At 36.0% G+C, this 23378-nt stretch overlaps 2 protein-coding genes and 2 long non-coding RNA genes across 4 annotated transcripts; all 4 read left to right on the top strand.

Moving 5' to 3' along the window:
- Positions 1 to 3134: 3134 nt before the first annotated feature.
- On the top strand, positions 3135 to 4108 carry LOC146934572 (uncharacterized). Its single transcript, XR_015007805.1, has 2 exons — positions 3135 to 3441; positions 3618 to 4108. It is a non-coding gene; the product is annotated as an uncharacterized LOC146934572 (long non-coding RNA).
- A 1338-nt stretch (positions 4109 to 5446) lies between these two features.
- Positions 5447 to 8174, top strand: LOC146934573 (uncharacterized). The gene is made up of 2 exons (XR_015007806.1): positions 5447 to 5594; positions 5701 to 8174. It is a non-coding gene; the product is annotated as an uncharacterized LOC146934573 (long non-coding RNA).
- A 5858-nt stretch (positions 8175 to 14032) lies between these two features.
- LOC146934574 (FRIGIDA-like protein 4a) lies at positions 14033 to 18151 on the top strand. The gene is made up of 3 exons (XM_085706476.1): positions 14033 to 14894; positions 17055 to 17230; positions 17342 to 18151. The coding sequence occupies exons 1-3, from the start codon at positions 14054 to 14056 to the stop codon at positions 17942 to 17944; spliced, it is 1620 nt and encodes a 539-aa protein (XP_085562602.1). The 5' UTR covers positions 14033 to 14053; the 3' UTR covers positions 17945 to 18151.
- Positions 18152 to 19777: 1626 nt separating this feature from the next.
- On the top strand, positions 19778 to 20722 carry LOC146934575 (uncharacterized). Its single transcript, XM_085707926.1, has one exon. The coding sequence runs from the start codon at positions 19778 to 19780 to the stop codon at positions 20720 to 20722; it is 945 nt and encodes a 314-aa protein (XP_085564052.1).
- Positions 20723 to 23378: the final 2656 nt, after the last annotated feature.

Raw genomic sequence — 23378 nt, forward strand, 5'->3', positions numbered from 1 at the left:
TTTCTGCAGTCTCGACATTTGATTTATTGCCAGACTTTCATTAATGAAATTGTCTTTTAACGTCAATAAAAAAATATTAATTTATTTTTAAATGAAATCAAATTTTAATTGGGTCTTGTTTATTGAAGACTGGTACCTAAACCAGGTGAAGGATCACATGGGAAGGTACAATCTCTTCCCACCATGGGAAATTTTTTTTTAACCATGAGATTGAAAGGGAACACATATTTTATAATGGTCTGCCCACACTATATCATCCACAACATTCTTTCTCCTCCATTCATCTTCCTGTTTTCGTTTTCTGATTTTTTTTTTTTGCACAAATTCGTTTTCTGATTTTAATCCAGGATAACACAAAAATCAATATTTAGATCCAGGCAAAATTGTTTATCCAACCAATTAAACAAATTCATTTATTCTCTTCTCCTCATCCTTTCCATTCCATTCATCTAAAATCCCAGATCTATAACATACTGTTGTGCTGAAAATGGATAAAGCTACAAACAAAACATGGGTCTTGATTTTTCCATTTGGGTTTCGAAAATGTTATTGATTGAGTGGGATTCAAAGTATGATTCAACACCCATTAATAATAATGGTGGAATGAAAAGAAAAGAAAACAGCAAGAGCCATGAGCGATTTTGAACTTTTTTTTTGTTCCCATTTAACTGATCTAATGGAATCCTGATAATATTTTTATGACATGAAGGTTTTTACCATGAAGGTTTTTTTTGGAATCCTGATAATACTTTTTTTTGTTCCTTTCCTCTGTTTTATGCTTTTTACCATGAAGCTTTACGGTGGTGCTTACTGAGTCGCCATCTTGTTGTTGTTGATCAGGAACAGTAATAATTGGAAAGAGACAGAGATTGTAGGAATAAGTTATGTCTGTTGCTGGGGTTGTACTCTTTAGAAAATTTAATTTAAACCATGGCTCTTGGAGGAGGAGGTGGTGGTGGTGGGTCTATTGGTAAGGTTGAAGACAATGAGAAGTAAGATATAGTGTGGGCAGCTTATTGTAAGAACAATGTTCCCTTTCAATCTAACAGTTAAAAAAAACTTCCCCATGATGGGAAGGGATTCCCTGGTACCATGTGAAACGCCACCCCTAAACCAAACTTCAAATACCTAAACATTTACCTTTAATTTAATGCTCAATCACACTTTTCGTCCATAAGACTAAGTTCGTATTAGCAAGGAGAAACCAATTCAAATTAGTATAGTTATTAACTGTATTGAGATGTTCTTTGGTGAAAATTGTTTAAATTGAATCAAAAAATTTTAAGTAGTCCAACCAAAACGAATGTGAGTTTATCTTTAGATATTAGATTATTTTTTGGCTTTAGAATCGATACAAACTGCTCCACGAAAACCTTTAATACTAAGAGGAAATCCAAGTGAGTATAAATAGGTGAAACTACATTTGTTTTTATCAAACAATCAAGTTTTTTTAGCAAGTTAAAGAATAAAGTTTTTTTTAAGAAGTTAAATTAACTCATCCAAATTGAATAGAGGAGAATTAAATATGAGACTTTGAAAGGTGTGTAGGTCTCAAATTAACACCACTAAAATAACTCAAGTAAATTAAATCAAAGATAAAGTTAAATGTTGATTTATTATGATATTGGACCGACTGAATAAATATGTGACCATGTTGTGTTATGACCCCAAGAGGCCAAGACAAACTCCGTTTAATTTGGGAAAGCAAACTTTTTTCCCATCATGGGAAAGTTAAACCAAGGCCATAGATTTAATACTTTATAATTTGGATGGCTCAGATTTATTACCTGTTAACTTTTTGTTGGGTTATATAAAACAAAAATTGTGACCCACCTCATAATCAAATAGTAATATTTTCTGTTTTGTATGTCTTTCAATTGATTTTGGTTCTCCTGCATTAGAATTTCTCTCTTCACTGTAGAATCACACACAAGAAGAAGAACCCAGAAGAACCGATTGTAAAACAACCCAGAACATGATGATTTTTTCTTTTTAATGCAAAAATAAAAATTACACTCAAAGCATTCCAACAAAAAAAACCAATTGTTCGTCGTATGTAGTACAAACTCAAAATAACTTTCTATCAAATCTGGAATTCTTCCTTAAAAAAAAAAACAAATCTGGAATTCTATGATTCACCTCACAGTATGCACGTAGTGAGCAATATGATTAAAAATCAATTTTTATTTTATTTTTTAAGAATGAGGTTCATTTTTTTTTAATTCTTCAGCAAACTATAATAGGAGTAATTTCAAGTTTCAATCTTTCAAGTTTCTGAACCAGGCTTTCGTTGGAGGCTTCTCTTTATGTGTTATTCTCTCCTTTTCGAGATGCATATTGTTGTAGTGGTGGATTTGTTGAAAATAGAGAGTAGTCAAGCATTGTGGTGGTGGATCTGTATTTGGTTCCAAGTTGAATTCGTCCCCTCGCCTTGCCTGGATGACAAATCGACACCACACTCACTACAACCAAGACTGGTTCCGACGCCGGTGTCGTACCCATCACCATTAATCAAATTCAACCTTAATTGAAATGGAATATCACCAAAAGAACAAAACATTTAGTGTCAAACATAAACAACACTGATACGGTTTTGCTAGTGGATTTTCCGGCGACGATGAGTAACATGCAATGGTAGGTGAATTGAGAAGAAAGTGAAGGTGATGATTTGATGATGACTCAAATGTACGCGAGAAAAAGAACATAATTTCATGTTTTAATCAATCAGTAGTGTGTGGTGTACTGAAGAAATGGGGAGGTGCAATAGTAAGCTTAAAAACAACATTAAAATAATAAATTGAGTTTTTTTTTTTGTTTGCCAGTTTAAAACCGACAGGTGTCCTGGGTAAAGGGACTTTCCCATGGTGGAAAAAAAGTCTCCTTTCCCAAATTAAACGGCACCATAAAAATGTTGATTTATTATGATATTGGACCGACTGAATAAATATGTGACCATGTTGTCTTATGACCCAAAGACATGGTGGAATTTAGTATGAGAAAGTGGAGTTTTTTCCCACCATTGGAAAGTTAGTTTTTGACCATTAGATTAAATCAGACACACACTATTATTATACATTCTCAGCACTATAATATTTTTTTTATATACAAACTTCCTCCACCACCATTCTCTCCCTGCCGTCAACTCCTCACTTCATCTTCTCCGTTGACAATTTTTTTCGACGACAACTCTTTTTCGGCGACGTTCTCCCTCGACAATCTTCTTTGCTGGAACCTATCAGATCTGTCATCGATCTAGTTTCTTACATCAAACAATGTTCTTTTGATGAATTTTCATTTGAAACATAAATGGTGGACTTCATTCGAAAGCTGAACTTTGTGTTTGTTTGACACAAATTAAATTAGTTTCACTGTTTGGACAGAACCATATTTATATTTTTCCCAAACATTGAAAAGTTCTTACCCCAAACCTGTGTCTCTTAGGTAATTTAATTTGGTCAAATTTCCCAACTAAGTCCATATTTTGTATTTGAATAGGTTGTTCTTGTTCAAATTTTCGAAGATTTTGGTAGAATTATTGACTTAGTTTCACTGTTTGGGATAGATACAACCATGTTTATATTTTGATTATTGATTTTGTCATGTGTTACAATCTGCAGAAATGGATTATTGATTTTGTCATGTGTTACAATCTGCAAATTCGGTTAGAACTGGTACTGCTTGAAGAAGCCATAGTTTGGAAAATTTGGAATTTGAAGAAGGAAGGGAAGGGGTTGTATGCAGGTTAGACGGAGGAGATGCTGTTTACGGGAAGAGCAGTGAAGTTGCAAGGTTCATTGAAGAAGACAGGATTAAATAAATTAAAAAGCTATCAATGTTGTTGATTATGTGTTAATTATCTTGTCTCTGTATTTAGTTTATTTTTAATTGAGTAGATCTGGACAAGTGATTATGAGCTTGACTTGAGTTTGGTGGTGGTAGTGAAAAGGAGGGTGATGGTAGTGAGGTTGAAGACAAAGTGGGAAGATATATAGTGCGGGTAGACTATAATAAGATCAGTGTACCTCTTTAATCTAGTGGTCAAAAACTAACTTTCCCATGGTGGGAAAAAACTCCACTTTCCCATACTAAATTCCACCCAAAGACATAACGTCTGTATGATGGAACTTCTCTCACTTTCAAGTAAGAGAGGAAATCCAAGTAAGCAAAATAGAGTTTTGTCATACTTTCATCCAAATTGAATAGAGGAAATCCAAGTTAGGATTGTTTTTGTCTCAAAAGAGGGAAGAAAAAATTATCTTAAAAGTCGTTTAAAAATAGTTGTATAAATATTACTATCATTTCTCATAGTATTTAATGATTTATTTATATCAAAAACGAAAACATAACACAAGCATGGATTCCCTTTCTCTTAAATTCCAAAATGGATTCTCAAGAACCAACTGTACTGATCTTTTCGGTGATATTCAATAACAAATTATTTTTTTGTGACAAAATAACTAATATTGTTAAATTAAGGGGCACGTTTTTTTCTTCATTTTAGTGTAATGCACTAGTAGTGTGCAGCTAGTAGCTACATAAAGCTGGTTTGGTGAAGCATTATTAGTATATTACATTAAAATGAAGAAAAGGACTATGATAATTGAGTAACTACGATATGAATTTATTAACTATTTGAGTAACTATTTGGAAGGACTGCAATATGAGACATTTTCACAATAAATCAGAACAGCTACTATTTTTATTGAAAAAGATTAAACTTCAAACATTTTGGTAGTTTAAATCTTATTATGCTGTTTTTAATTTTGAGTATTCAGTTTGGAAGTTAAATCCTTTGTTATGTTTTCAGGTTGTAACGTAATTTTATTTTTGTTGACTACTTTGTGGTAACAAGTGGATCGTCTTTTTGTAATACTTCAACTTCCTTTAGCACACCTTGTACTAGAGGAGGTGTGTTGGTTTTTTTAATATATTTTGTTTAGCATCTTCGAAAAACTACTTGAATTAAATCATTTGCTTGACTTAAGTAAAATATTTATGTGATGTCCTTTAAGAAGTAAGCGGGTAACTATTCAAGATTAAAATTTCAATTGAATAAATCATATACCTTGATTAAATTAACCACGGTTTTAAACGTGATTAACCAGATATTACATATGTATGAAAAAATGGGTATCCATAAATATGTTAAAGAATACTCCCTCTATTAAGTGCCAAATTTTGTTAAGATACTATTATCAATTTTATTTTATTTTATTTGTTTATCAAGATACTTTTATCTATTGAATTTGATTTCATGTAAATTATGCAGGACGTGTTGCATCCGAGTGAAGAAGTTGAGATTGGTGTTAGGTTCTCAAAATCACATCATACGCGCTTCCGTTTATTGTGGCGACATTTCTCAATTCTCATACATGTATAAGTAACATTTCCTTCTCACAACAACGATTTCTAACTTATAGGTAACTACCAATTTTCTTCTTTCAATTTTCCCGGAAAAATGTTGGAAATGAAGGCAATGAGGTTTTTCTCTTTTTCAATTCTCAGTTTGGTACTCTTTGCAATCTCTGAAGCTCACGACTTTTCTCCTTCTCCAACACCTGCACCTGCACCAGCACCTGCTCCTTCTAGTGATGGTAATCGATGCTTCAACCACTGCTTTTTTTTTTTTATCTCTTCATTCTTTTCCTTCTCTATTGTTGTGTTGAAGTGTATAACATTTTTTTATGTAATTAAAATAAGCAGGCACTGCGGTTGATCAAGGAATTGCTTACTTCCTCATGCTGGTGGCTCTTCTGATCACATATATGTTCCACTGATTTGTAGTTGGCTTCATCAATTATTATTATTACTTAATTTAGTCCATCAACTTTTACGATTTTCTTTATTTTATGTACTATTACTAGTGAAAACGTTATATGATTGTTCTAATGAAGTTATTTTCAGTATAGGATCATAAAAAAACTCATATTGGGTATTTGATCTGAAAAAAATACTGTTGGATTATTGGTAGGAGAGGGACATTATAATATACTTTTTGTTTACTTAATTCTAATAACATTCTTAATTATTTTTATAAATCTCATTCACGAGAATGTAATAATGTAAAACGAAATGAACTATATGCGTATCTTTCTTCTTCTCTGTAATTATAAAAATTTCTTCGATGCTTCTCTTCCTTTTGCTTTTACTTTTACTTTATTTTTCAGATATCCATTCTTTTTAGACGCGGTTTTGCTTTTTCTGCGCTTAGATACTTTTCTTTTTGTATTTTTGTTGGCAAAGAATAAGTAAATAATGAATGAAGAAACAAAGGGATATAAAAATATGACATAATGGTTAATGTGAATGAGTTAAGGAGTGGAGTTATATAGAGACCCGAGGTTCAATTGACCCCGAAATAAAAAGAAATTAACATTACTAATAACATTTGCGGTTAAAAAAACATTAATTTCATCAAGAATTTGAGTTGTTTTAGAAATTAAATTGTATTATGAGCTTAACTAGTTTATATTCCATACTGGTTTGAACCAGGAGAAAATGAGCTCACGTTCATATATTCAAACCTTTACAAAAGAGTAAAATATTAATCTAATAAATTAACTATTAACATTTGCAATTAATAAAATATTATATACCATAAATCAAAGAGTAAAAACTGAGGAAATAAACGTTCACTTATGGTCTTTTTTTGGACTGGCGTTCACTTATGGTAATAGCCCGTGGAGCACTTCCACTCTAATGTTTTGAAGTTCTAATGTTTAACTTCTATGCGACTTTGGTCTTTTCCAAACACGCTGATATTAATTAGAGTTAATAATAATTAGTCTTAGTAGTTCTGTGGTAGTTTTAAGGGATTACTTGTAATGCAAGTATTGTATACTTTTGTGTTTAGCATTTGAGATTGGCCATACATATGCCTCCCTTGTATCATTAGAGAATTGAATGAAATAAAAATTTCACATCACAACCTGAAACCTGTGGTTATTATAATTTTAATGATACTTTGTGCGAAGTTGCAATGGCAATTGGCAAATGCTGCTATAAATCTGGCAGGCATATGCTAGACTGAGTACAACTGAAAGGGAACTGAGAATTATTTCTGCACCAAAACACAGTCCCGCACATGACAAAGTTGCCTCTTAAAACAGTTCCACTTGACAATAATTTGCAGTCTGTCACGTGCATCACGTGCTGGAGTTATTAATTTATAGAATTGTTATCCACTTAATCAGGGTAGAAAAATTTGGTGACACAGGTATTGGCTTTGGATGCCTTTATTCTTACTAATTAATTAAAGACAAATTAGTCTTCTTCTGCTGAAGTTAGTTGATTGCCTTTAACTTTAGCTAGAGAATTGCCCATACATACGTAGTACCGAGATTTCATATTGAATATGTGTCTAATGTCTGGCATGTGTTAGTGTCGCACACCGATGCATGTGATTTTATTCAATTACTTTCATCTTTAAAATTATTATTGATATCAACAACTTAGTGTCAACACTCAACATCGTGTTTGCACAGTGCTATATAGGCCAAGATACTCTTATTTCAAATGCAATAGCATGTGCTTGTATTCTCAAGTTTAGTCACTTCTCAGTTTAATCACGTATTTCACTAGCAGCAGCTGCCATGGATATCAAAAGTGAGTGCAATTCTAGCAGGAAGACCAAAGAATTGGGAAGAATTTGCAATGACATTGAGCACACAAACTCTGTATCAGCTACAAGATCAAGTAAATTTAGATGGAAAATGTTGTGGATGAAGCTCAAGAAAGAGAAGAAGAAGCTATTTGAGTCTACATCATCACCTTTGCAGCAGGTTCCTTATGACCCTTTCACTTATTCTCAGAATTTTGAACAAGGGACAGTGTTTGATGAACCAGATTACCTGTCAAGATCTTTCTCTGTTCGGTTTGCCGATCCTTGTAAATTTAATAATTATCAAAAGAAATGGGTAGTTTAAGGCAAAGCTAGGGAAATTTGAGACTCTATATTAGGCATCTCTTTTTTCTTCTTCTTTTTCTTCATATTACTTAGCCTATAGTCTGATTCTTCTTTTTGTTTACGCAATGTTTATCACCGCTTATATGCATATTTTTAATTTGTAATATAAGTGAGACCATTGCACGGTGGAGTTCAATTTTATTGATGGAGAAGTTACGACTTATGGGGAAATTATTTTTCATAAGGGTAATTAAAGTTTTTAATTTGTGTATGGGGTGTAAGAGTTAAGAGTCAAAAAGTGAAATGATGAGAAGGTTTAAAGAAAGTGAATATGGGTAGAATAAAGGTTAAGTGGTTCATCATTAGGGTACGGGTCATTGTTTTTATTGTGCGAACCCTCTGCATTTTTTGCTATATGTATCATTCTGAGGTTGTAATGAGATGAAGTACCTCCTTGTTCTTTTTTTTAATATATCAAATAGATGAGAGAAAAAAAAAAAAACAAACTAAGTCCTTTGAAAATAACACACCATGACATCAGTCAAGAGGGCCGATAACAAAGTACTAGGGGATCCTGCATCATAATAAGAGGGTCAACATCACTAGCTTCCAATTTTGTTAAATTATTTGCGCAAACATTCCCTTCACGAAGAGTGCAATGAAACTAGAAGACTCATTCTTTCACCATGTAATCTCTAATAATCTTCAACAAATTAACACAGTGATGAAATTGATTATTACCCATGGTAACAAGTTGAACAACCCGGAAAGAGTCGAAAAACATAAAATCTTTTTAACCTTTCTTGCCAACACAACAAATACCCACTATGAGAGCCTAAATTTCTGCGTGAAGCACATTGGACCAACTCATACTTCCATAGAAATATATCAAATGATATTGTGAATGTGAGTCAAAATAATCCTTTATTTTTGTCAATTGACAAATAAATTCATGAAATTGTAACATAGAGTCAAAATGATTCATCACCTAATTTTCCCTTATAAAAAAAGTTATAATGTCAGACATTAAATAAACATGTGTCATTCTATGGTAATAAATTGATCATTTAAGTTTGTCAAAAAAAATTGAACATTTAAGTTTTTTTTCGTACCACTTAGATCCTTTAAGTTAATTAATTGTAATAAATTAGTCTCTTATGTATTTTTTGCAACACTTAGGCTCTTTAAGTTATTTAATTGAAACTTTCAGGCCTCGAATTACTTACATTTTTAAAATCTAAAATTTTCTAAATTGTTACGGTTAAATAACTTAAATGACCTAATTATTGTGGAAAAACTTAAAAACTTAAAAATCAATTCATTATAATTAATTAACTTAAAAACCTAAGTGAGACGAGAAAAACTTAAAAACCAATTTATTATAATTAAATAACATAAAAATTTCCGATGTAAGTTAGCCTAAAAATTATAACTAAAAATTTGTGAAATACACGTATAACTTTCTAATTTACACCCACCAAAAATGGGAGTAGATTAATAAAACCTACACACACTTCTAAAAAAAAAAAACCTACACATTTTTTTCTTCTTTCCTTTTTGATAAGAAGACAAGACACACACATGTATGGAGGTTCCAATATCAATGAGAGAACATGTATTTGAAGCCGGCCCGTAAATTGCTAATTTTCTGAGTTTAGAGCCTCTGTTTACGTATCACTACCATAGCAATTACTCCCTCCGGTCCTTATTTTAAGAAAAAGTTGACTTTTTAGGTTCATAGAATAATTAATGTATCTTATTGTAAATATAGACTAGATACGTCACTTACACAATGAACCAAAAAAGTTAATTGTTTCTTATAATAAGGACCGCAGGGAGTACTAATTAGCATTGAATTCTGCTCTTTACCCAAATTGTATTGCTCATTCCCAGAGTAAATGACAATTATGTCCTTACGCATGTTAAGCTAGCTGATAGCTTTTAGCTGATAAGCTAGCTGATAGCTTTTAGCTGATAAGCTAGTTGAAGTGTTTGGTAAAATTAGCTGATAGCTTTTGCTTTGAATAATAAGGGTAAATATGAAAGAAAAAATGAGAAGCTAAAAGCTATAAGCTCAAAAGCTACTTGAAGTAGCTTCTGAAAAATAGCTTATAAGCTCCTGAAATAAGCTATAAGCTCGTTGTACCAAACAGAGCTAAATTGTTACCAAACAGAGCTTTTTTTGTCAAATGAGCTTATAAGCTAAAAGCTAAGAGCTAAAAGCTCTTTTTTTGGGTTTACCAAACAGAGCCTACGTGAGTTAACTTGCGTCAGTTATAACGTTAACGCAACTTAAGTTGTGCAGCGTGACTTAAGTTGCGCAACGTTACTTAAGTTAGTTTAACAGCAACACAGAACATAAAACCTCCATTTTCAACTTCTCCAAACACGAAAATTTCACTCCCAAATCCAAATTTCACCATTCTTGCGCCAATCAAACCGAATTTCGTCCACAATATCAAGTAAGTGATTATTATGCTACTTCTTTGCATTATTTTGGTTGAAATTTTCGAATTTTTGTAGAAAATTAACATTTTTAGGTTTTTAAAAAATTGTCTTGCATGTTAAAGATTATGATTGTTAGTGATGATTTAACTTAGGAATTGTTGTTTAGATGTTGTTTAGGGTACAATGTGGTAGTTTAGGGTTTCGAAAATGGTAGATTACAGAGTTGTTTGAAAATTGCACACTACGTGTTCGGTAAAACGACTCAATGATGTTTTTTTTTTGTTTTTTTGGATTGTTAATGATGTAATTAGTTAGAGTTATGTTTGTTAATGTTGATTATAGTTAATTTGACTGCAATGTGGTAGTTTATGGATTCAAATGACACTGTTGACATTATAGTGTTGTTGTTGTATTGTTAAAGATTACACTTGTGTTGCTGTCGAAATTATGTGAAAATGTGTTAAATATTTTTTGATTTTTGTGCAGATATGTCTGAGCAGGAGAGGCCTAATAGGCTTAGGTTAGGGAGGATGGCCCCTACTAGTAGTGCACGTAGGGAGAAGCAAGCACTACAGCCTCCGGAGGGTCGAGATCGAGGGAGAGTGGGGGTCACGAGTCTTGCTACTGTTGATGCTGCGGGGGGATCGACGTCACAGACGGGTGCATCCCAGATTGTGGACCCGCCACAGTATTAACATCAGTTTCAGGAGCTGGCTTATCAGGATCAGCATTATCAGGAACAGGCTGGATTTCAGCCGGGTTATCACTATCAGAAGGGGTATGAGTATCACCCTCAGTTTCACGAGGGGTATCAGCCTGAGCATCAGTTTGTCGACCCTCCTCAGCAGCAGCATCCTGAGCAGCCTCCTCAGCAACAGCATCCTGAGCAGGATCCTGAGCAGCAGCATGTAGAGCCTGTTATGGAGGACGAGGATGAGAGCTTTCCAGGGGGGCCTTACGAGTTGTCACTTTTACCGGACTTCGGTAAACACGTGGCATGCAAGCTTTGGAACGATAAATCAGCAAGTATAAATTGCTTTATTTAATTTAATGATATTTTACTATTATGTGAAGTTTATTTTACGTATAATATGTTATGTTTATTTAATTTAAGTATAACTACGTAGAATATGTCATGCTTATTTTACATATTTAAGTATAATTGATTTATTTTTAACGTACAATATATATATATATATATATATATATATATATATATATATATATATAGTTTATTATTATGTCAAAGTTTATGTTATGTAGAATATATATAGTTTAATATTTCATGTTTTTTTTACGTAGAATATTTATAGTTTATTATTTCATGTTTATTTTACATATTTAATTATTTTTTTTGTATTTCAGTTGCAAGTGCATCGTAAGATGAAAGGCATCTCGCACGGGAGGAAACTGAAGCTTTCTGCCTTGTCCCTTCCGTTGCCGGTAGATGCTAACCCTTGGTTCTGGGAACCGGTTGATAGATCGGGTCTAAGGCCCCTCCTTCTGACTGGGTACGAAAACATCTCCCACAGTTTAGTGTGTGCCATGGCTGAGAGATGGCATCAGGAGACCAACAACTTCCATCTGCCTGTTGGGGAGATGACCATCACACTGGATGATGTTGCTTGTCTCCTAGGCATCCCCGTCGCTGGACGGATCATTCATGAGAAGGATTTAGATCATGACCATGCTATGGATATGTTGGTGACCCACCTGTTGTTTCTGGTGGATGATGCGGTTGGGTATGTGATTGATTTTGGTGCATCTGTCTCTTACACGGTCCTGAAAGACCGTTATAACCACCTGTTGAACAGGTGTAACCATTTGCTGGGGGAGGATTTATCAGAGGAGGAGGAGCAGGAGCTGAGTCGTATTAGGCCCGCCTGTGTCAAGGCGTTCTTGTTGCTCTTGCTTGGATACACCCTTTTTGCCAGCAAGAACAGCAAAACCGTTTGTCTGTTGTGGATGCTTGCGATTCTGGATTTGGATCACATAGGCACGTGGTCATGGCGCGCGATGGGACTTGCATTCTTGTATGAGCAGCTGAATCTTACCTCAGACTCAAATGTTAGCTCAGTTGGTGGTTACATGAGCTTGCTTGTGGTAATATATTTTTTCTTCTTTTTTTAAGTTAAACGTAAATGTATAGTTTCTTGTATGAACCTCGTGTGCTGATATAGATTTGTCTCTTTGTGTTTGCAGGGATGGGTTATAGCCCACTTCAGACATGTGGTTCCGAGGTCCAAATATGTAGATTACGACCGGGAGGACCCCTATGTGGGTAGATGGAAACCTAAAAGGGGGTTTGCTGATGCTGACCACTTAAGAGGCTTGTTGAACTCGATGGAGCATTGTCATGTCACCTGGAGGCCGTACGAGCACCGATGAGACGTGACGCCTTTTCAGAACGTGTGCTGGTACTCCGGATGGATCACGACCGGCAGACAGAGGATTGAGCGTCACTTGCCGGAGCGGGTGTTGAGGCAGTACGGACATGTTCAGAAGGTTCCCCGACCTCCTACTACGGTTATGCCTCTTGCCCCAGCAGATGTGGCTGCTGCCTTCTTGGAGTTTGCTCTGCATGTCGTTCCCCACCACCAGAGGGGTGCCCAGGTCCCAGACGACGAGCCTTGGAAGCATTCAGATAGGTACATTAGGTGGTTCTACCGTGTGTCCCATCCTCTCATCGTCAACCCTGCTCCAGAGCCTGATATTGTCACGCCGAGACCTGTCTACCAGGATATTCTTGTCGACCAGGAGTGGGCCAGACATCCTCCCGATCCATTGCAGGTCATCAGCAACATGAGAGACAGAGTGGAGCATGCAATGGGGATTCCAGAGGTGGTTTCAAATCCACTCTTCTTTGGCATTTTGGAGGGCCTCCGGACCGATTATAGCGTGTTTGACCATCAGCAGGTTTCGAGGAGGAGGTCTAGGAGTCCACAGGAGAACCAGTAGTGTCTTATTTTAGGACTACATTTTATGACTTTTTGGATATTTGTAGTATTTTTCTCGACTTTTTGGATAGTTGTCTAGCAGCTGGTTGTATGATATTTACATTTGCGCGGTTGCGCCTCTTTATGACATTTGCGTTAATTTTCGTTAAAATTGCATTTCTAAATTATTATTGAATGAATGCATGTTCTCTAAATTATGAGTTTTGGTTGAATCAATGAATGCATGTACTGTAAACAGGGAATGAAGGAACAAGACAGTAGCTAGTGCCACTGCCATTCTGTTCTGGTGCCACTGCCAGTCTGTTCTGGTGCGAGCAGTGCACCAACATCAGCGTGATTTAACTCACGCTTGAGTTAAAGCTTGCGTGAGTTAAGCGTGTTAATACTAGCGTGAGTTAAGTCACGCTACAGATCCTAGTCATGGGGCATGCTCTGAACCAGTGTTTACACTAGCGCAACTTAAGTCACGCTACGTGACTTAAGTCACGTCTTATTTTGTACTAGCGTAACTTAAGTAGCAGTTTGTACTGGCGCATGTTAAGTTGCGTAAGGGTATATATGTATTTTACTTTGGCACTGAGCAAAATTGTTTTGGTAAAGAGTAGAATTCATTAGCATTAGCATATTGTAGTCTGAAAGTACAAAGCATCGTCGTCACTCACATGTTTTTTTTTTTTCTCTTAGAATATGGTTTATTAGGGTTTGTTTCACACAACACAACACTCTATCTTCAAACACTACAATGGCGACTCAATTGGTTGCGACAACACCCTCATCAGAAACCAACAAAGTTCATCAATTCTTCAACCAATTAGAATCTCAAAAGAACACTCTCATCAAATGCACCGACCTATTCACTAAACTCACTAACCATTTCTCTTCTCTCCAAGATTCCATTTCCCAGAAATTTCAAACCCTAGATTCCAAATTTCAATCCCTCGAATCACGCCACAAAGAAACCCTAGAATCTCTCAGCAACCAAGAGAATTCCATCCCTGAACGTGAATCCTCGGCCGCAGCACGCATCGATGAGCAGAAGGAAGCCGCACTCGCTGCACTTCGTAACCCTATTCCACCGTCAAATATTGCAGCCGCGCTTAAATCATTGTCGAGGAAAATGGACGCTGAGTCGTTGCTAATGTTTGTAGTTTCGAAGAGGAAAGAGTCGATAATGTTGAGGCCGGAGATAGCAGCGGCGTTAAAAGAGGCGGTAGATGCGCCGAGATTGGTGCTGGATGCGGTGGAAGAGTATCTGACGAGTAAAACAGAGGGGAAGTCTGGTGTTACTGATAAGAGATGGGCATGTGGGCTTTTGATTCAAGGGTTAATTTCGGAGTCGAGTGTGTATTCGAGAACGATTGTGGAGAGAGCTGGGAGTCTTTTGGATTTGTGGAAGGAACAGCTTGACGGGGAACCAGAGAAGGGTGCTGCTGAAATGGTGATGTTTTTGCAGATGGTTGTGTGTTTTGGGTTAAGGTCGAAAATCGATGATGAGTATTTGAGGAAATCGGTGATGGAATTTGCTTCAAGGAGGGATATGGCTAAGGTTGCTGCTTCATTAGAATTTGGAGAAAAGATGATAGGTTTGTTTCCTATCTATGTTTTTTGAATGTCCTGTTAATTATCTACTATGTTGTTTGAATGATATGCTACTTATCTATGTTTTTAGAATGTTCTGTTAATTATCTATATAATTAGAATGTATAATGATTGTGATATAAAATGTTCCCTAAATCAATTATCTTATCTATGCTCTGGTTTGAAAGTAGCATTTTAAGGTGTTGCGTGTTTGTGACTTTTCAATGCTCTTATTGTAAGAAGCTAGTGTGTTGCTCTACAACATTTTGAACCTGCAGTGGAACTAGCTAAGGTCAACAGATTAGAGCCTTGGAACCTAATTTTGTTCAGCTTGTGTGGTTTGTAGTACCCTTCCATAGAGAAGGACCAACCTCCCTCGATCCTCACTGGTTTCGTCATTTGAGGTAGCTAGAGAATTGAGGAAAATCTTGAGCATTGTTTTTTAATATAGGGTCAGATTGATGCATTTTGGAACATATCACATTTCTGTTGTCTTCTATATGCACTGGTATTAGCCAAAAGGCAAGGTACTCCTTTCAAAAGTTGGTCATTATGTGTAAAAAAAGAACCTTTCTTTAGCAGTGAGACGTCACCTAAAATATTGGAAGGACGTGATGTTATTCTGACCTTGTACTTTTTTGTATTCACTTCTTCAGTTCATCATATTACAAATTAGCAATAATAATATATTTCTTAGCAATTAAGGCAAAATAATAAAATAGTGTGCAAGCCAAGTGTAATTTGCTCAAAGCCTGGTGTTGGCAGTGAAAGTTGGTGTTGCCATGATGTTGGGAAGAGTGGATGAAGATGAAAAACCTGAAACTTTGTTTGTAGTTATGGTAGAGATGGGCCGAGAAAAAAGCAAGTATCTTAATGAGAAAGAGTGTCTGCAAAGTAATTGTGGGGGATACATTGGTTGTGGGAAAGTAGTGGGGATGGGATGAGAAGAAGTATCATATGTGAGTTGTATTATGTTCACATATCCTTGCATGGGTTAGCATAGGATGTTTTCCACCGTTAATGTTGTGGACTTAAAAGGGGATTCCACCGTTGATGTTCACATATGTAAGTTGTATTATGTTCACATATCCTTGCATGGGTTAACATAGCATGTTTTCCACCGTTGATGTTGTGGACCTAAAGGGGATTCCGTGCATTTTAACTTATTTTTGTAGCCCTCAGCCGTCAGTACTTCTGCATTTCCTTTTCTTTATTCATCAATTTCCTTTTCCTTAGAACATGGGTAAGAAGTTTAGGTCTATTAAAATTTTCAAAATTAAGGGACCATTTTGTATTTTATTCTATAGAAGTAGCTCTCATTGATTCAAAAGTATTTCGCCATTGCTGAGTACTACTTCAATTGTTGATTCTGCTCAATGGCATGTGCTAAGTGCCAGTTTTGTTAAATAGCAGTTGTTGTGGCGCTTTCATGGATTTTATGCCAGCCACCATATGCAATTTGTGAAGCGCCACCTACCACAGGTCCCAATCCCACATTTAATATGGAAATGTTTGGTCCATCCCCCATAAACTGCCATGTTGTCACATTATGGGGAAATTTTCTACAGCCTCTCAATATATGTCTTCATTACTTCGAATGTTGATTCTGATTACTACTTCGAATGTTGATTCTGGTCAATGACATGTGTTAAGTGCCATTGTTGTTAAATATTGGTGCCTTACCAAATTTTATGCCAACCCACCATATGCAATTTGTGAAACGCCACCAGCCACAGGTCCCAATCCCACGTTTAATATGGAAAAGTTTTGTCCATCCACCATACACTGCCATGTTGTCACCTTATTGTGGGGAAACTTTCTACGGTCCCTTAATAAATGTCTCCATTTCTTAATATTATAGTTTTTTAAAAATCCAGCTTAGCCTATTACACCTATCCTTATAGATTTCTTAGCGCTTAAGAGTTAAATTTTCTGGATAATAAGGCTGAGCAGGAAGGACAGATGACCTTAAATCAACTAGTAAGAGAAATTTCAGATTGTGTTTTCACGTACAGTTTTAAACGTTCATATTTATTTGACACACTTAAAGCATCAGAGGACAAAACTTTATTAGATATGCGATTCAGTTTTAACCAGTGCATCATACTTTTTTAGTTTGAGCTCCCGTCATACTTAACACTAACCAAAGCAAGTGTTTTATGCAGATATTATAGATGAACTAGTAAAAAATGGCAAAGAGATAGAAGCTGTTTATTTTGCTTCAGAATCTGGTTTGACTGAAAGATTTAAACCAATTGAGCTACTCAATTCTTATGTTCGGAACTATGAAAATAATGTTGCTGCCATATTGAAAAACGGAGATAACAGTCAGGCTGCAACGGTATGGACAGCTACCTTTTCAATTCAGTTTCATATAGTAATGCATTTACGATAATTACCTCATGAAACACATCTTAGATGGACCATTTTGTTAAAACATTGTATTTTTCAGGATGAGGCAAATACTTTGGAGTTGACTTCGGTTAAGGATGTAATCAAATGTGTGGAAGATCACAAACTTGAATCAAAATTTAGACTTGATAAATTGAAAAGACGGGTTTCCCAGTTGGACAAAAACAAGTTTGAGCGAAAGAATACTTCATCATTTGGAAGTGGAAGTGGAAATAGACCACCTCGAAAGCGTGGTGGTCGAGGGAGTGGAACAAGCTCTTCCCGTCCAGCCAAGTCAGCCAAAACTAGTGTATACCCGTCATCTTTTAGTCGCCTTAGTCGCAGGAACAATCTGGCTCCTGTGCATCCTAGCCCTATTGCAAGATATTCTGCACCATTACACTACCAAAGCCAGAATATGTTGGAAAGTTCAACTGCTGCTAATCCATACGCAGGAACCTATGGAACTTCTATCACTCAAAGCCCAGCTGGAATAGGAATGGCACAACAACACTACTCATACCCTGTCGACAATTTAGGTCCCTCTAGTTATCTATCCAGTAGTTCTTATGCAGGACAGACTAACTACGGGCAATATGATTACGGAAGTGCTGCTCCACCAACTTATCCATACACAACAGATCAAACCAGCTACAGGGGTTGAGTTTTCTTATTCCCCCTCAGTCATTTGTTGGCTGTTTCCTTTATGTTACTTTCATCTAATCAATTTCTTTTTGTGTATGTTAATATTGAAAATAGAAGAGTATCCTAGGAATGTATTTCTTTAAATACATAAATCTATGGTGTGCCAAAGTGAACTTTTATGTAATAGTTACATTATGATAATCGTAGTTGGGGATCATTTGAAAAATGTACTCTAATTGTTGTTGTCTTAAAGTGTTTTTTTAAATTATATTTTGACCAAGTTACCGTAATATCTTAAACATTATGATTAATCGACAAAGGCCAACCCGAACATTTGTAAGAATACACCTGATATAATATGGATGCAGGCATGCAGTCGTGCAGGGTGTATTGCAATTGTTGGGAGGGCCTTCAGTGTATTTGGGTCTAGCGCATTAACAAGAGGATTAGTGTGTTGATCAGCCTTTTTGTTGTCAATATATGTGTGTACTGTATTGGTCCTTAGTCCCTCCTTGCGCAAGGCCTGACCACTTTGCGTGGAGAAGGCTTGAAGGGATGCGTCGCGGACTTCTTGTAGTCAAAGGAATTCAGGAATTCCGCATTCAGACCAAATTCAGTCGTTTGATGAATCCAACTGTCTAGATTGCTTCTATTTTTATTTTCTATTTATGTTGCCTATGTCATTCTTGATGCTTCTATCTTTATTTTCTAGTTTTATGTTGAAGCCTGTAAGATGATGTCTTCACCTTAGATCTATTTGATAATGTTCATCCATGGCTGACGAAATACCGATACTCATTTAAGGGATTTACTTTTCCCACCCTATTGCCTTCTCGCGCGCCCTGTTTTTTTGACCAAAATACCCTTTATCCGGACAATATTCGGATCATATAATCCGAAAGGATTTGGAAATCACCCTACCCCATGGGACTTGCGAAACATGGCTTTGGTCAGGGTGAAATACAATCCGGAAAACATAATCCGGACACAATGGTTGTATTCCGGAGAAGAAAATCCGCACGTCTTGTATTTAAACCAGGCGGGAAATCCGTTCATGCCATGTATTCCGGGAAATCTGAGTAGTAGTATGGGTGATTTGAGTACAAACTGGAAATCCGTTCATGCCATGCTAGAGTTGCAACATACCGCAATACATGCTTCGTTTCAGACGAGCATTATCATGCTTGAACATTGGTTCAAAGACATGGTTTTGTGGTCTAGGTTGATCCGGAACATTTCAAGGGAAGCTTTGCATCATCTCGTAGTAGAGTACAATAAAGCACTTGAAATTGGTACGGATAAATCAAGATGTGGTTGTTTGAGTTTGATCACTTACGGATTACCGTGTGCGTGTATGATAGCTTTGAAGATCAAGAACAGCACCGCCATCCGTTTGGAAGAAATTCACACCCACTGGAAGAGGTTGGGGTTTGAGTACGAGGTTGACTCGAAGCTTCAAAAAGAAGACATTTCTCTATTGCCAGAATGAGATATTCTCCAGGTATTTTTTTTTCAAAACTGTCAGTTTATGTTCTGCCCAGGATTTCTGTTTCTATATTCTGTACTGGTGCAATCCGGATTATATAATCCGGACATAATTGATGGGTTTCGGATTATATAATCCGGAAAGGTAGCATTTACGCCCCATGCAAGTGCATTTAAGGCTCATGCATAGGGTGTATCGGGAAGTTCTGGATTTTATAATCCGGATGTCCTTATGTATTTCGGAAAATAAAATCCGGACTGTATCAGTAGTGGTACCAGAGTACATGTTTCTGGCTGTTTTCCATCAACAACAATAATGACAGTTTTTTACACATTGTAGGCCCGGTTCAAGGTCGCCGATTACAACATGAAGGTGCATTTGAAAGAACAATTCCGACAATTTGTTTTACCGGAAACCACCTCTATGCGTCCACCGTCAAATAAGGTCACCACCAAAGGAGCTCCAAAGAAAGATAAGCAAAGCATTCGATCGACAAGGCGGTCCCCTTCCCTATGGGAGATTGTTGACTCCCAGGAGCAAGAAACACAGGGTTCACAGACACGGTCAACAGGGACAAGTAGAAAGAGAGCACGGAAAAGCAACATGTCTCCTACTCCTCCTAAGCCAATTCCAAAAAATCCGAAGAAGCCAACACCCATTGAAGTCCACATACCAAACAAAGACCAAATCCCAATTTGGATGCATGGCTTTATTGAAAAGGTTACGGATGTACCCGGTGATGGCCATTGTGGGTTCCGAGCAGTTGCGGTCCTACGTAACTTGACTGTTGATGATCACGTATTAGTCCGGTACAACCTTTACAAAGAGCTTATCGGTGAAAATGGCCGCTATCGGAGGATGATTAATGATGATAAGCGGTATAACAAGGTCTTGGACGCTCTTTCCTACTCCGGTATTGGCAATGCACCACCAGATAAATGGATGACAATGCCGGATATGAGGTTCCTCATTGCACAGAAATTCAGTCAAACGGTTGTTGTGTTGTCCATTGGGAAATCAGAAACCTTTTTCCCTCTATGTGGTCCACCCCCGCCGCCAACTATCGATCCGTTGATGTGTCTGACATATGTGAATGACAACCATTTTATGGCATTGAAATTGAAGGATGGTTGTCCGATTCCTCCCACTTCCGCTCTATGGAGACAATACCATCGAGAGGATGCAGACACCTGGCCAGATAGATATGTCAGCCGGATGGCAGATTATAATGAGTTAAGTCAGGCGGCGGGTGTAGCGGTCATAAAAGATGATGAGGAATTGTACATTGTTGAAAATCTTCATTCCCGATGAGAGGGTTGGTGCTGATCCTGCTCCTGGTGTGAAGGTTGAAATGGATGATAGTCCCATTGATCTTTCGACGCCATAGATTAGATATATATCATTAGTTTAGTTGAAATGTATATCATTAGGTGAAATATGTAATGATATAAATTCAACTATTTTTTGGTATAATGATATATATATATATATATATATATATATATATAATCATTTTTTGATATAATATTTAAGTTAATTGTCTTTTATACAAACATATGTAATGATTTATTGAAAAAAAAAAAGATAAAAACCACAATGACATGCAAATCTGTTTCATTTCTGTGCATTGGTGCATTCCGGAATATATAATCCGGAATGTCCCGAGGGTAAAATTAGAAAAAAATAGGGCGCGCGAGTAAAGGCATGTGGTGGAAAAAGTAATACTCCTCATTTAATTGCATGGATTGCATATCTGTGGCTATATATATCCAATACTCTTCTTGCCCTCCTTGCTTCCTTCAATACGTAGATGGGTTTTGTTGGGGTGTTGAATTGAATGAAACTTAGTTTTCAAGAACTAGTCACTATGAATTGGCATTTGAATGAGTTGGAATGAGTTGACGTCTCCTCCTTTGAAATGAATTGGCCACAATTCATGACAATTGAAACAAAATTTAGAAGCATCGGAACAGAACATGAAAACGAAGTGAAGCTTGAGCTATTTTCACTTTTTACTATCCTGTGTTTTGGTCTTACAGTTAGTGTGGGATATTCGAAAAGTGGAGAATTTGAACAGTAGATTACGTTGCGTGGACAAGCTTTGTTTGATTGCGTCTTTTTCCTGACCACATGGAATCGAGATCCTGCTCGAAGTGTCCTAAAAGAGGGAAGTTTTTTCTTTGTAAGCTTGCATGCGGAGTCTTGCTTGCTAACCTACCAAGAGTTTTATGGTCTCTTTGGTTCAACCGGGAGAACTTAATGACTGAATGAGGGCAAAGATTTTAATAGAAAAAAAATGTTAAATTATAATTTTCACCTTTGTAGATTGTAAAATTTAAAATTATATAAGTCTAGTCACAATATTGTAAAGTGAGATCTAGGTTATTCTTCAAGAATTATGGATAATTTACCCAACAACGAATGAGAGAATTAACATGAATAAATTTGTAAGTAGAATCCACAAAATAATGCTTACTGCCTTACTCCACTTGCAAATTGTAAATTTGTATTCGTATTTGGGTAAATTACCCAAAATTTAACCAAGTGTCACCGAAAAAAAATCAGTTTGGTAATATTATGTTAATCAATGTTTATTTTTTTCGCTATAGCACTGCTCCCAGGGAAGAGCAAGGTTTCTCTTTTTCCCTTTATTCAACAAATTATTATTAACTCTTGTATTAGAATTTATATTTAGAGACCTATTAATACTTTGTAAAAGTAGTATTTCTTATCTTAAAGAAACCAAATCACATTTATTAAAAAAATAACAATTAAAACCCAGGTACAAGGTATACCAAAGTGCTAAACTTAATGAATCACTGTTTGTTGTATGAATTCTTAAACTTTTATGATTGACCTATGCTAGGATCTAAATTTGCCTGCGACACCATGACAATGGGGCGTGGTAAGCATGGCCATAGTGGTGGGAGAAAACAAAGGTGTGTGGGAGAAAGGACAAAGCTATTTTGAGGTTAAGATACAACGAAAGACAAAAGTGGATAGAGTATGTTGGTTTCCACCGAGAAATGTTTAAAGTAAAAAACAATTTGACCTGCTAGAGTCGACTTTTAAACCATTTTTCTAATTTGTGTCAAAAATGTTAGCAGAATTTTTGTTGTTGAATTATGAGTGTTGGTTATTCTTGTTGAATTATGAGTAGTTGTTATTCTTGTTGAATTACTATTGGGTATTTGGGTTATAATTTGTGTCAAAAAATGTTAGCAGAATTTTTGTTGTTGAATTATGAGCGTTGGTTATTCTTGTTGAATTATGTATGAGTGGTTGTTGAATTAAGAGTCATGATATTGTAAATTACTTTCCGGATGCAAGAACAAATTGAGTTGTAACCCCTGAATGGTTTGGCTCGTAAGGATCGATCCTTGACAAAGTGAAAATATGGAAGATTGGACCGTGCTCGTCGAACTTGAGTGATCGGTAGTTACTGTTTGAACGGATCGAGAGTTGTTAATAGTGAGAGACAGATTAGAATTTTTTAGGAACATGCAATAAAAACGATCTAGAACAATTTTCTAATTTTTTTAGGTTGACTAAAATTTTAAGAAAATATTAACCGATGTTCGTGGGACACTCTTTAAAAATCTTAAATGACAAACTTTTATGAAGATTTGTGTATTCAATGTATTGAAAATTGAAGTATTTAATTTTTTTAATTTAGAATCTTTAAAGAATACTCTAAAGGTACTCGTAAACAAGACCCAAAATCTTATGGTCTAAAACTTTAGTCTTAGCCGCCGTGATTAAGATAATGATAACTCTATTTTTTTTCCTTCCTTTTTGTGAGGACGTGATAAATGAGTGAATAGCCAAATACCCCCCCGAAATTGCAAGGCGCGTCAATTACCCCCCTGTAGTTAACGAAATATCAATTACCCCCCGAAATTGATAAACGTTAGACAATTACCCCCCTCCGTTAATTTCCTCCATCCAACATGCTGATGTGGCAGTT

Source organism: Medicago sativa, chromosome 4 (genome assembly GCF_051527215.1).
Source record: "Medicago sativa cultivar Bolivia chromosome 4, Bolivia_mono, whole genome shotgun sequence".
Lineage (NCBI taxonomy): Eukaryota > Viridiplantae > Streptophyta > Magnoliopsida > Fabales > Fabaceae > Medicago > Medicago sativa.